The 15556-nt window shown below is 38.9% G+C and overlaps 1 protein-coding gene across 6 annotated transcripts in view; it reads left to right on the top strand.

Annotated features, from left to right (window-relative positions):
• The window catches only part of LOC103317603 (nuclear receptor subfamily 2 group E member 1), a 628264-nt gene that overhangs the window by 338786 nt on the left and 273922 nt on the right, over positions 1–15556 (top strand). For all 6 annotated transcript variants that reach the window (XM_031928793.1, XM_031928795.1, XM_031928792.1 and 3 more), the window contains one exon: positions 48–216. In XM_031928793.1, the coding sequence (XP_031784653.1) occupies positions 48–216 (169 nt within the window). The remainder of the gene's footprint in view (positions 1–47; positions 217–15556) is intronic.

The raw sequence follows: 15556 nt of genomic DNA, 5'->3' as shown, positions 1-15556 counted from the left end.
GTGAATTATATTAATACTTAATAAACAAAAATCTTTTTTTATTTAAGGTATGCACCGTATTTAAGAACGATCCAAAAATCATTGGATGGTCCATTATTAAATTCATCACTTAATATCTTACCATCAATCTCATCTGCATTATACCAGAATGGTAATTCATCGTCAAAAACACAGTGCTCTTTAATTCGTCTAATAATTGCTGCTGAAAAATGCCAGGTAATTTTTATCACTCTCACTAATCACAAATATAAGACTAGTTTGATACATAAAGAATAAATGAATTTCATCGTTGATTTAGGTATAATGTGAAAAACTGCTGCTATTTTTTTTTTTTGACGTGTAGCTTTCTGCACTTCATGCATTACTTCAATACGATAAGTGTTTTTATCTGTATAAAAAGTTTCTATAAAAAACTCATATAAAAATTATTTCTAAAATGTAAACTATTGGCGAGTCTATGTATTTAATATGCTTTTGGAAATGCCAAGGAAGATGAGTAATTTAAAATTTTACTTATGAATCTAAACTGTTGTATCAACTAAGAATTGAAGTAAAAAATATTTTATGTTACAAAATAATGTATCTAAATTAACTGCATGCGTATACCTAAAAAATATAAAAAACAATTACTTCATATCCGTTATGTTTGTTTTGAGGATTACACTACTAGGTCAAGCTGTAGAGCATTTTTACATTACATAATTTATTGCAGCAAACCGATTGTGCGATCATGTAAAGGATGATAAGCAGATGAAAAGGTATATGTTTTTCACTCGCATTTCCGTTCCTTATGGTTAGTTATTAACAATTTATTGTAAAAAAACGCGATTTTTTCAAAAATTCATAGCTCCGTCATTTTTTGAGTTGGAGCACTAAAATTTTCAGAAAAAGTAGGAATTATAATGTTATTTATATGTGCAAAATTTGGGTGCTGTCGGATTATTAGTTTGCTTAAAATCGCGATTCAAATTTTGTGGTGAATTTTTTTCCGGCAGATCTGTATGCTGTACCTGTAAGTCCGATTTAAATTTCAAAAAAAGGGTCAAAAAGTTGACATATTGCACTACAAAACGTAGATTTCAGTTTTCGATCAAGTGCCTGGAAGCATGCGAAAACCCGTCGTAAAGTTCGCGAAAAACGGCCGAGCGCGCGCTTGCAGTCGAGTGGTCGGGGACGGAGCAGCGCCGAAGGAGAGGCGTATATATAGTAAAAGGCGCGCGCGGCGCGCACGTTACCTATCTTTACATTAACATTTCTCAGCATCTACTACAGCTATTTGAATTCATTTTTTTTTTTTATATTGGAGTAATGGACCCAGAGGAATCACATACCCATGAGCAGAGCGTCAGTTTTAAATAGGAATAGAGGTCAGAGAGTTCACCAAAAACATCCTACTGTACCTTTTGTAATGATTTTTTTTCTAAAAACAGACAATAGAATCGGATTCCTCTGGGTCCATTACCCCAAAATAAAAAAAATCATTTAAATAGCTGTAGTAGATGTTGAGAAATGTTAATGCAAAGATATGTAACGTGCGCGCTGCGCGCGCCTATTACTATATATACGCCTCTCTTCCGGCGCTGCTCCGTTCCCCACCACTCGACTACGAGCGCGCGCTCGGCCGTTTTTCGCATGCTTCCAGGCACTTGATCGAAAACTGAAATCTACGTTTTGTAGTGCACTATGTCAATTTTTGACATTTTTTTGAAATTTAAATCGGACTTACGGTACAGCATACAGACCTGCCGGAAAAAAACGCACCACAAACTTTGAATCGCAATTTTAAGCAAAATAATAATCCGACAGCACCGAACTTTTGCACATATATTATAATCCCTACTTTTCCCCAAAATTTTAGCGCTCCAGCTCAAAAAATGACAGAGCTATAAATTTTCGTAAAAACGCCTAATTTTCCGGTTTATCGTAATTATCTCGGGACCTATCTATCCTATTGAGGCGTTCAACCTCTCATTTTGTAGATATTTCTCTACAAATAATCTTGTTGAGGCATACTGATAGCTCCCTTAGTTTCAAAGTTATAACCAAAAAAAATCAAAATCGCGTTTTTTTTTTTTTTTTTGCAGTAAATTGTTAATAACTAACAATAAGAAACGGAAATGCGAGTGAAAAACATATACCTTTTCATCTGCTTATCAGCCTTTACATCATCGCACAATCGGTTTGCTGCAACAAATTATGTCACAATAAGGCAGTTTTAAATCCCTACAGCCTGGCCTATACTTTTGTAAAAAAACTTTTACTCGCCAATATTTTACCTTTTAGAAAAGTTTTTTCATATAAGATATCATCACTTTAATAGAGATTATACATGTATTGCATTATACGGTATTAACAGTAAAAATATTTAATACTATTAAATATTTATTATAATAATTTAATTAAAAAAAAGGGCATTAAAATAAATTCGTAAAAATGGCGTCAAGTTGGACTTTAGCTTATTTGGCAATTTTTAAAGAAATCGTAAATGTTAGAATACGCGACTGGATTCAAAATTTGTCGAGTATAGAAGTGGACGATGCATTAAACCACTTAGAATTACATACGAATGGTACGTTATTGGAGCGAGCAAATAGATTATTAAGAATACTACAAGGCAACTACACGGCCGAAGATTTTATTCAAGATAGTGATCCAGAAGAAGATATAGCTAGACGAGATGATTTATGCAGGACCTTCGTACAGTTACCTAGAAGAGTTGAGAAAGGACGTCCTAACAGTAATTGAAGTAGAAGAAGCACTTGAGGAGAGCCTGCAAGACAATGCGCAGCTACGGTCAAGCTCGCCATATGATCGCCAAAAGGCCGAAAACATGTCGCTCACAATGACTGTTGATTCGAGGCTATACATGCGTAGCGAACAGGACCTTATAAGCTTCAAAGAGCCACAAGTGCCAACGGTCCTTAATACAGGCACGCCAAATAGTGCGGCGCCATCGCACGTTGCTACCACAGCAATCACAACTACAATTACATCAGTGCCTACAGGCGCACACTATAGTAGATCAGCTGACGCGCAAGTTACTGTAACCTCAAAAACGCCGCAGGGCACATCAAACACAAGTCAAAGCAGGGATGTGCCTCTGGTCCGCACAGTTTTGCCGAACGGTGATGTTCAATTCATCCAGGTTGCGGTAGCTACAGAACTGCGAAGAGCTTGGATAGCGGAAGGTGAACTGCAGAAAAATCAGTTGGATATGAATAATTAAATCTCCGAGCAAACAAAAAAAGTTCAGACTCTATCATCAAAAATTGTTGACTTAGAAAATTTAATAAAAGATCTTCAACAACAATTAAAGAATGTAGTCTCTAATGCGCAACAGCAAGTAGCGGAAGATACGTTACGTAATAAAGTAAACCGTAGTGCAAAAAGCGTTCAATTCAAGATACGTTCGACTTAAATTATTACAATATCAGTAAATTAAATTTAAACGAGACAAAACCTCTAAATGCACACGCCCCGATATTTCACTCCACAGCTAAGGATTATTGCCCGAATGCTCCTATAGCAGTACATACACCATTGCCTAGGTCCTTTTATGCGGACGCTCCGCAGCATCCCAAAGTCTGCTGCCGGCCGCGACCGTCTCTAGTCAGCCTGTATGCTCGAGCTGGGACGGGGGGTTTGGCCTCAGCCGATTAAGAATTCGCTCTCGCAGTTGAATTCTCGTGCAAGTTATCCGACTACGGAAGTTGCACCAAGCGGCACATGGTATAATCCGGACACCTTCCGTCCGAGAACCAAGAACCTTGGTAAAACCGTTCGAGAATGGAAGTTAAAATTCTCAGGCGACAAAGGAGTGAGTATCGAAGAATTTTTAGAGCAAGTCGAGGAGAATAGGCGTTTAGATAATATTCCCGATGAGGAGCTTCTAGACTTCATGGTCCCCATGTTTGAGAAGCCTGCACTATTCTGGTACCGTACTTTGAGGCCTTCGTGGCAAACGCACCAAGATTTTAAGAGAGCAGCCCTCAATAATTATAGCAGGACCAAAAGAAATAAACGGAGTCTGGCGGTCGAAGCTTACTTACGCAGGCAAGGTGCTGACGAGCCCTTGAGGGACTATATAGTATCCCTTCTTACCGTTTTAAGTCTATTCGACCAGCCATGGGATCCGCAAGACCAGGTTAACTTAGTCATCGATAATGTGCTCCCGAAGCTCAAAAAGAAAATGAAGACTTACCGAGGCAAGTTAACCAACACACAAGAGCTCCTCGACAAAGCTCAAGAAGCAGAAGACGACGAAGGCGGCCAGTGGAGGCCGCCGCCTACAGCTGACCAGAGCATGCTGCTGGAAACAGCATGCAGGCCTGCTGCTAAAACTGCCAAGCCCAAGCCGGTCAGCGTTGCCTCGATGGATGCGAAGTTGTCGTCTCTGATAGAAGAAGATCTGGAAAAGCACTTTGAGAAGTTTTTCCAGAAGAAGACTCAAGAGCTTGGCTCTCCCAGCCGCAACACGTCCGGCTCAGGAAATAATTCCCCAGGAAATAAGGCCCCGTCAACTAAAGCGGAAACTTCACCAAAACAGGGAACGGTTGACAGCAATAGAGTGTCAACTCGCGGTGCTGGTCGAGGTCTCGGAGGAAGACGTGGTAGAGGTGGCTGGCAGCGGGGAGGTAATCGAACAGAGACGATTACTCCCAAGTCAGATGAAAACAAAGATAAAACGGAAGGTCCTGATGGCGATAAAGTTCTCTGCTGGGATTGCAGCTGGCCTGGTTATACCAAGTTTACCTGTCCAGAATGTGCAAAAGAATTGCCAAAAAACGAGAAAGAGAGCGTGTAGATAAGGTCCCTACCGCTCCAAAGAATCCGCGGACCTTCAACACTGATAGCGTAACAGGAGTAGAGCAAACACTACACGGCACGGCGAGCGACTCACCGCTAGCAACGAGAATCCCGACCGATGTGGAGTTGTCTTGCGATGGAGGTACTGTTGCCAGCGCTTTAGTAGAGGAGTACCCACGGTAGTGGCTACCGAAAGCTTAATACTGTGTCAAAAATAGCTGCGCACCCGCTTCTTTATATGAACGTGATACTGCGGAAAATACAGCATGCTAGATACATAACTGCGCTGGATAGCTCAGGAGCGTTTTTACAAATACCTCTTACAGAGCGATCCATTCCGATCACAGCTTTCACCGTACCTAGACTTGGTTTGTTCGAATTCGTCAGAATACCGTATGGCCTGGCAGGAGGGCCGACTACGTTCCAGATGCTGGCTGACAAATTGATTACGCCGGAAATGGAGCCATATGCTTTCGCATATTTAGACGGTATTATTATTGCGACTGATACTTTCTCAGATCACATAAAGTGGCTGGCTTTAATCCTAAAACGGATAAATGACGCCGGTCTGACCATAAATCGCAAAAAGTCTAAGGTTTTTATGCCCGAAGTGCGCTACCTCGGCGTACTTGTGAATCGCAAAGGTTGCCGCCCTGATCCAGAACGAGTTCGACCTATTGTAGAGTACCCAGCTCCCAAGAACTTAAAGCAGCTGCGTAGGTTTCTCGGGATGGCATCATGGTACAAAAAGTTTTTAGAAGATTTTGCCACACTATGTGAACCGTTCACTGCGCTCACCCGCAAATGTTAAGTACTAATGGAAGAATCAACTATGGGCTGCTTTCGAGCAGGTTAAAGTACTAGTTGCTACCGCCCCAGTTTTAGCAAGGCCTAACTTCAGCGCTCCATTCATTGTTGAATGTGATGCTAGTGATACAGGGCTTGGAAGTGTTCTTCTGCAGCGCATTGATGGCGAGGACCGTGTGCTCTGCTTTGCGAGACGCATCTTGTCTGCCACAGAGCGAATGCTATCGGTGACCGAGAGAGAATGTCTTAGTGTAATTTGGTCTATCGAAAAATTCAGACCTTACATTGAAGGCTATCATTTCATAGTCGTGACAGACCACCATAGCTTAGTGTGGCTTCAAAACTTAAAACATCCGAATGGAAAATTAGGTCGTTGGTCTTTACGTCTTCAGTCTTATAACTTTGATATTGTGCACAGAAAAGGAAAGGACAATGTCGTCCCCGATGCACTTTCTCGTATGTATGAAACCGACGAGAACGAAACAGCTGTATTAGCATCCCTCTCCGGGGATGAGTCCATCAAGGACCCATGGTACTTGAAGAAGGCGAAGAAAGTCGTCGAGGACCCCACGGCACATACCTTTTGGAAAATCACGGCTGGACGACTTTACCATTACCGCCCTAATCCGATAGTGGATGACTTACTGGGACAAGATGAGGATGCTTAGAAGCTTGTAGTACCTTTCGAACAGCGCGAGCGGATTCTCGCTGAGTGCCACGATGAGCCCGTTTCCGGACATCTCGGGAAATTTAAGACTCACCAGAAAGCAGCTCTCAGGTACTACTGGCCCAATTTGTCAAGGACACTGCTCATTTCGTACGAAATTGCCTAGTTTGCCAGCAAGTGAAAGTTGAGCAACTTGCTCCTGCAGGACTTATGGGCAGATATATTGTTACACGCCCTTGGGAAATAGTCGCAGGCGACACTATGGGACCTTTCCCTAGATCAGCCCAAGGACACGAAGACCTATTAATTTTCATTGATCTATTTACGAGGTGGATTGAATGCATCCCGATTAGGAAGGCGAATGGAAAAACCATCAAGAGAGAACTGAATCAGAGGATTTTCTTAAGATTCGAAATTCCCGACCGCTTTTTATCGGATAATGGAACGCCTTTCAAGAACAAGCTAGTGGACAGCTTTTTGGAAGCACATGGAGTGTACCACGGCACCTGCGCTCCCTATTCGCCAAAATCCAATCAGACCGAGCGAGTGAACCGCACGATCAAGACAATGATTGCTGCATTTATCGAAACCAAGCATACTACTTGGGACGAGCACATACCAGAGTTCGCGTTCGCGTATAATACTGCAATTCACGAGGCGACACGCTCAAGCCCAGCGTTCCTCAATTATGGAAGAAATCCCGAGCCGCCGTGCTCTGCACGAAGAGAAATAGAGCAAGCCGCCAGGAAAAGCTTAGAAAATGCCGCGCAGGACGATTGGCAAGCTCGCATGGAAAAATTGGACGACTTTCGAGCCAATGCCCTTGAAAATTCTAAAGCCGCTCAGGAAAGGCAAGAAAAATACTATAACGCTAAACATCGCGACGTTGAATACAAGGTCCGTGAAAAGGTATGGGCAAGGAACCGTATACTCTCTTCTGCTACGCAAGCTATCGCTGCAAAGCTCTGTCCGAAATACGCAGGGCCGTTCATCATCACGGCTCGTGTAGGAATGAACTCTTACAAGCTCCAGACGACGAGCAAGGAGTAAATGTCGGTAAAGTTGCCGTGTGCGACTTAAAGCCGCACTACGATGAAGAACAATTTCCAGAGGATGCGCAAAAACCTCAAGGTTTAGACAGTACAACATCAGAGCCGCCGACTTTGCCGAAGATAAATGGGCACGTATCGATTGTGCAACCTGCATTGGCGACGGACGCGATTACTGACACTGCGCCACAAATTCTAACTACGATCGTACCGAAGCGCAGGGGCAGGCCTCGAGGCTCCAAGAAAGCGGTATCACCGCTGACTGAAACCTCGCCTCGTCGATTGCGCCCCAGAGACAAAACTAACTAACATTTCTTCTACTCTTTGCTTGCTTCGACTGCTTATATAACTGGCTGCTTTCTCTTCTGCTTAAATTTTTTTTTTTTTTGCAACATTTACATCTATGACCAGGAAACCAGCCCTAACAGATTCTATCATCTCTCTCGCAGAAACATGCTGCCTGTCAAGAAGTCAACAACGGTCATTGAGGTACCAGCGGAGCTGCTACAGCAAATCAGCAAGCTGGTAAAGCAGATGATCCTCGCGTAGACCAGTGAAATCCCGCCGACTCTAGGAGAAGTCTAACTCCGCCAGACCTACTAGCTCCCGCCCTACCAGCTCTGCCTCCAAGCCGAGAGAAACCACCACAGGACATCGTGCCGGAGGCTGACGCCCAGCAAGATCCTGCTAAAGAAGAAGACCGGTTGAACACAACTCCGGACACTCCTCCTCCGCCAACCACCAGCGATCCCCTGACATTGTTGCGCGAGAAGTGGGCAGCGCTCGAAGCTAATGCTCGCGCTTGTCGACAAGCTCGCCGACAGGCCCAACGAGAGGAGGAAGCGGCTTATACGGAGGTGCTCCTCTTCACGCGAAATTCCGACGCTAGGGTAAAAGCGGTGATTTCTCCGGACTTCCTCACCAAGGTCCAGGACGCAGTTAGGCTAAGGGAGCATGTGAAGAAGGCTGAAGCTCAGTGGCATGAGGAGAAGAATAAGGAGGAGCAGAGGAAGGCTCTGAAGTTAGAGCAACTGCAGAAGCTGCACGAGCTCGAACAAATTAGAGAGCAGCTGCACCAGCTCGAGGTCCCTCAGGCCAGCAAGCCAAAGGCTCAGCATACCAGCGAGCTGCCTTCAAGAGATCCTGGACCTTGTGACCTGGATCCTTGTGATCAGAGGGATGGCCCTCGCGTAGATCTGAGATACGTTAGATACTGCCAAGTATGCAATCTGACAGGGGTGTCAAGGACTAAGAACTGTCCTAACTACTTCCTTCACCGCAAGTTCCAGAGCGGAGAGTTTCAGCGCTACTGCTACTAGAAACATCTACTGGGAAGATCAATACACCTCTTGTCAACCTTCGCAGCATTTAAAATCAGGAGACTGATCGTGTTATATGTTCCTGCTTTTTTTTGTTGTTTGCTCGCTGTTACGAAGCATAACAATTATTATATGGCACCGACGCCTTCGATTTTCGTTTATTTCATTATATTTTCCTTTATTTAGACAAGAGAGACGAAGAGGCTAATAGCTCTTTAAGATATAGTACCTTATTACACCTTAATTGAGATGTTTAATAAATCAAAATATTTGTTTACTATTCAAACTATAATCTTTTATTTCCCATTAGTCGAGAGAGACTAGTTGATCGAGTTGGTACCCCGTGCTACCAACGTCTGGGGATGTGGCTTATAATGAGCTGACTCTCGTACACTCGTTATGTCTCTCTCTCCCACATTATATATATATATATAAACACACCCATGTGTTATTTCAGCTGCAAGGTAAGTGAGAGAGCAGAGAGCTTTGCGAACGCACAGAGCCACGCGCGTGTGTGAGTGTGTCACTAAGAGGAAGAGTGAGAGAGAGTGGGAGAAAGTCCGAAAAATAATATAGATAATAAAATAATAAGCTTAGCTGATGAAACAACTAAAAACAGTATTCATCATTTTGAAAGAATCATACCAATGTATGTGGATACCAATGACATTGTGTATTTATCAAATCAAAATAGCAAACTTCATTAGAACGAAAATTTGATTAAAACAATATAGTATTTTATAATACCTTATTGATAATAGATCAATAGATACGATATTATAAAATACACTGATAATAGAATTATAGATAATTTGTTTTTTTATTTTAGACCCGCAATTCACTTCTCCTATAAACTGTTGACGGCTTTCAAGCATAGGACTTCACCACTATTGGGGCACCGTATAACATAATTGATGTAGTTACACTGGCTAGGAGTAACCTTGCCAAATGTAACTAACCTTACATTTGGCATTAGTCGCGATAGTTCAGCACCGACTTTTGCTGCCTTACTGCTCACCCTCTCGAGATGTTGCTTAAACGTTAGTCTGGCGTCCATGGTGATTCCCAGGTACTTAAGGAGGTGCTATCGATAATGGATCTAACATTACGATTTAGATGAAAATTTACATGTTTATTGATAATTGCCTAATGATGCTATTGTCACGTCGTGCGATTTCTTCAATATTTTCAAAAATTTTTAAACTTAAATTTTCAAAATGCATAAATGCGTACGTGACGCTCGTCCAGAGCAAATTTGGAAATGCGGGCCTGAAGAGAGAAAGCAAGGGACAGATAGCTCTATCGTAAATCTCTTGAGCTTCGTGCATCGACGAGAGGCTTCAGCGGATGCACTACAATAGGGATAGTAAAGTTTTTCTGTGCATCAATCGGTGCGAAAATGTTTTTGGCGCGACGGACCGAGCGAAATTTTATGACGAGCAACTGCGTTTGCGTAAGATATCGGCAGCGTCTAGAGCGACCGTAATTAAGACAGCCTACGAGGCTCGGACCTTTTTTTATTGCAGGGACAGTTTCGGGAATACGCACGCTTGCAACTGTGTACCGATCTCGGAATTTTCCGCTGTTTTTAAAAATACGAATATTTATTCTTGTCAAATTAGAAATATTTATTTAGAATTATTCTTTATTAGGCTGTTGTATAAACTATGCAATTTTCGAATTACATACGTTCGCTTTTAGCAACAGTTTTGGTGAGATAGTTCTACATAAATGTATATAAATGCATAGTTTGTTTGCAGCTTATAGTGTAGTTATAATTTTACAAACAACAAATTGATAACGCGATTTATTCATTAATTATTTAGCACTAAACTGTATATTTTTCGATTTATACAGTTCTCTTCTTGTGCATAATTTATGAATGAATCAAGTGTCTATTTGTTTATTTTAATTTTATCATATATTTTGTTGCGACAGACGGTTGGTGTGAAGCTACGATTGTTGCAGTAAAGTATATCATTTTGCAGAGTTATAATAATCGGTTATTGTAAAGCTACGGTTGTTATAACGATGCATTGCTAATTAATTAAATTTTAAAACTAAAAAAGAGTTAGAATAAATATTGAGGCTGTAAACAAAAGAAATGTATAAATTTCATCAGTAAATTCAATAGTAAATTCATTTATTTATAATATGTTCTTTAACTAACGCGCAGAAAAGCTTCATTACCAAGTTTAAATATAGTTATTTGGTATCGGTTTGTAGAGAATTTCACAAGCATTAAAATTATAATATTGATTATTTTATACAATACTTCACTTAACTTTTATTAATGATAAATAAAATGCTTGGGAAATTTTACACAAATTGGCGTGTGCGTCGGTAGCGGCAATTGCGTGAACCACAGTTATCGAGGAGAGGGTGTAGGCGGACCGAAGGGCCTAGCCGAAGCTGCGTAGGAGAAGAGATGCGAAAATTCGGCATAAGTGAGGGAAAGCTCAAATATAACGGCTTCTCTCACTCGCTAATTTTCGGCATCTAGGCGGAACGCGACCTCAACAACATCGAGAAGTGAGGACTCTAGGCCCTTCGTGCTGCCGAACATCAGACTAGTTAATCACTCCGGTCCCGGTTCTAAGTAAGCTCGGTAGATTCTCGCGCTTCTACGCGATAGATAGATTCTCACGCTTCTACGCGATAGATAGATTCACGCGCTTGTACGCATGTAGTTTTTGTACGCACGTAAGTTTTTGTACGCGAACAGTTAAATTTTAAGCTAAAAGAATCAATTAGTTTTGTGACTACTATAATTCGTGACTAAAGTGTTCTTCTCCATATCTCCAAAGTCCTCAAATATAAACTCTGTGTGAGTTTATACGACGCCCAACAGCAACAAGAAAATAAAAAGTAAGTAACTTTAATATTGCTATCATAACTTTTCTACACCTGCCTAAACCTATCGCTTGGATAAGTGAACCGTGTAAAACCGGGTTATTGATCCCTCTCTCACTCTTTTAGAATTAAGATAATAATTGCGGGTTTATTTTTAGTCATTTTCTAAAAGATTTATTTTCCTTCCATTTCTACTTTAAACAAACGTTCAAAGCACCAAGCTATTGCACGAAAGTGCAGGCTAAAGGTGTAGTTATAAAATAAACGCAGTAGCATCGTTGGATGTTACACTATTGTTAAAATTTTTTGTGAATTCATGGGCTCTGAAGTGAGAAAAATATATTTCAATATTTTGAATTTTAACATTAAGTCTTATGGGGAGTCACTTCCTTTTCCCAACAAACTAACATTACGATGCTCTTGAAAATTTTTGCATAGATTGAAAAACAAATTAAGAATAGATTTTTACGTTAAAAATGATCGACCATGGGTTCTAAGAGTCTTAAAAAATGAATTATAATACAAAATATATTGCAATTTTTTCTCCAGCAGTCATTTGGCAACGTCGCACGCAGTCAAACGCACCTAGTCTCTCTTGCGTCTCCCCGCTCTCTCTCTCTCTCTCTCTCTCTCTCTCTCTCTCTCTCTCTCTCTCTCTCTCTCTCTCTCTCTCTCTCGCTCTCTCTAGTCTTCTCGCGTCGGCTGCTATCATCAGTAATGTGCAAAGTAGGGTTAGAAATCACATACAAACAAGTGTAAAGTTCAAGGTATTTTTAATATTTGTGAAGTATTTTTGGGTTAATGAAAACAAGTTTATAACAGGAAAAGTTTGATTTTATTTAATTATCACAGTTATAACCTTAAACCTATAGAATTTTATCAAAATGCTTCATAATAAACTTTGGAGTTTGTCAACAAACTTATAATATTTGAAATATAATTAAACATTTCACTTCGGCAGTGTTTCTAAGAAATGCGATAACTTTTCTAAAACTAATTTGTTTTTTGAAACTTTAAGTAAAAGACTAGAAACTGGAATCATTTTATACTCTTTACTAGGAGGGATACTCCCCTGCTCGCTTCGCTCGCTAACCCCCTAATTTCAATTTTCGTTTTTAATTGTATAATTTTATGATTTCTAAATCTTCTCATTACGATTTTGATTGTTCATTCCAAAATGATTAATTTTTTAATTGAACTTGCTTCGCTCGCCAACCTCCAATTATAAAATAGGTAGTAATTTATAAGTTAAAAATATTTTTACCACAGTTCTAATTTTACTTGTATTCGATATTTGAAAATCTATTATGTTTAAACTCGCAGTGGTTACCTATAAAATAATGCATTGCAACCTTATCAACAACATATAACGACGAATTCTTGGCAGCTTTGTATTCACGTCGCGTAACAAATTTAGTTACGTTTGAGTTAAATTCGAAGTTTTACTCGCGATTTTTTAATGCTATATGAACAATTAGTTTGGTTATTCCTATAAAAATAAATTCAAAATTAAATTCCGATTTTTTATGTATAAATTATTGTGCGGGATACTTAATCCAGGCTGCAATCATTTGAAAGAGAGAAGGAAAGAGAGAAATAGGAAAAGAGAACCATACTCAACATTGAAAGTTCAGTATTTTTAATCTATAAAATTTGGACATAGTAGATAGACAGAATATCCAATAAAATGTCAGAATGTAAAATAGAAAAAAAATCCTTGCAGATGGCAATTGCTTATTTCGTTGCTTTTCGTATTTTTTGTTTCATACGGAAGAAAATCATATGAAAATTAGAGCCAAAATTGTAAATCATGTTTATGAGAATTGGGAATATTTTGAGCCATCTATCGTAGGCGACGAATATTTAAAAATTACTGATAGAGGTACTTATGAAATGCATGTGTCAATGAATGGTACGTACGGCAGTGAAGTGGAAATTATAGCATTTGTTCGTCTATATTCTGTTCGTACATATTTCAGTTTCTAGTACAAATGTTATTAATCCTATATATTACGGTCGCAGTTCTATTACTTTTAATGAAAATGAATCGAATTTATTTTTATCTGGTCCCATAGACACATGACATTATGGCATACAAAATTATAATTAAAATTATTGGGCTAATTATAAAAAAAATTCCTATAAAAGTTACTATCATACAAACCGTGATGCTTTAAAATTAAAAAGAGTTGAAATTGATGATTCAAACACTGATTATCGAAAAAAAGGGAAGGTGACTTAATTGAAAATATGAGAGAAACCCGATCAATAAAAAAAAACGAAAACAAGTTTATATCTCTCTATATTAATAAAAAATCTTCGCCGCTACTGCCGTTTCAGAAATTAGCTCCCCCTCAATTTGGGTTGTTGAGTTAAAATGATGCCTTTTTTCACGTTATTTTTAACCCGACTTTTGTTATTGGGTTAACAATAAACGATTTTTACCCTCAATTTGGGTTATTAGCTCCCTCTCATTTTGGCGCCCCCTCATTGGGCCTCCCTTTCATTTTGGCTTGCCTTCGTTATAACTTTTCCTTATATAGGCGGCTAATGATATATATTTTACCCTTTTTCGCTTCGCTCGCCAATGCCCCATTTGGATATAATATGCTATGATTTATTATTATCTATAAATTTACTAAATATGCAATTCAGAAAGTACTGACAGATTTCCACACCACCCAAGGGGTACTGCCATGAACATACTGAAAATTTAGTGGAGTATGCTGTTGGTGCGTTTTTTTAAACATTTTGTTAATAAACATAAACAATGTGTTTTTTTTTAAATATCATTACTAACATATATCACTCTTCATCTAAAACTTTTTACATTTACATTTTCACATTTATTATATGTTTTTCTTCAATGTTTGAAAGACTTATTATTAGTTTAAAAAGTTTCGAGTAAAATGTTTTGAGAGCTGAGGGTACTACAGTCTGTGAATTTCCAGTTATAGGTAATTCATGTATTCTCCGTGCGGCTTCCACAGGGCTTAAGTATCTACAGTTTACATAATTTGTAATTTTATCATATACCAATGGGTTTGAATCTTTTTTTTCTACAGGATTTGTAATTTCATTATGCACTTAAGGGTTTGAATCTTTTTTTTGTATTCTAATTAAAGCCCTATCATGACCTTTGTGTAAATATTTGTATAAGTATTTGATACTCATTATTGAAGCACAATATTCTGTATTTATGTGACAATGGTATTTTTTTTTTTTTTAAAGAAACGGATTATAGGCTACTACCATAAAATTATCAACATTTACAATTTCACCATCGATCCTATTACTATAATGATAGTTTTTATTTCTATTGTTACGTCTACGATATCTAGGAAAACCGTTATTTTCAAATTGATTCGCGTCACAGAAATGTTTTGGAAATATTTTAGAGCAAGTTTGTTTCTGAATCATAACACAAAAAGTCGTCTGTATGTGGGCCATGTAATATATGTTTTATCACTTGAACAATTTCTCAGTTGAACATCATCATCAGGAATTTCTGCACTAATATATTTGTCAATTTTATCTGGATTTGTTAGTTTAACTTTGGGATCTAATGTAAATAACATATGCGCATGTGGAAGACCTCTTTTTTGAAATTATATTACATAAACGTAAGCTATAACATTGCCGAAAATTTTCCCGCTTAAAATGTTAGATAGAAGTGCACGAAATTTTGCATAGAATAACCTTACTACTATAGGTGCAATATCATTAAAAGTAAATCCCGGTGAAAATGTTTCTAATATTCGTTCCAATTCGGGCCACGTTTGTTAACACGATTGCTATTCATATTTTCTGTTGTATCCTTAAACCTTTTTTTCTCTAACCTAATCTCAGTCATATTTTCAACAATATCTTCCCTGTTGAAAATAATGACGTCGTTTTAGACATTATTGACTGACGTTATTAAATGACGTTAAATAAAAATAATGACGTCATTTCAACTGGTTGTACTTCTAAATACTTATACTCTCAAATACTTTAAAATTGATAAATCGGTTGCCTATATAGATGCTACTATCCGGATGGTAGTACAAAAAATA

The sequence above is a fragment of the Nasonia vitripennis genome, chromosome 4 (assembly GCF_009193385.2).
Source record: "Nasonia vitripennis strain AsymCx chromosome 4, Nvit_psr_1.1, whole genome shotgun sequence".
Lineage (NCBI taxonomy): Eukaryota > Metazoa > Arthropoda > Insecta > Hymenoptera > Pteromalidae > Nasonia > Nasonia vitripennis.
This window is presented reverse-complemented; position numbering and strand designations above follow the sequence as displayed.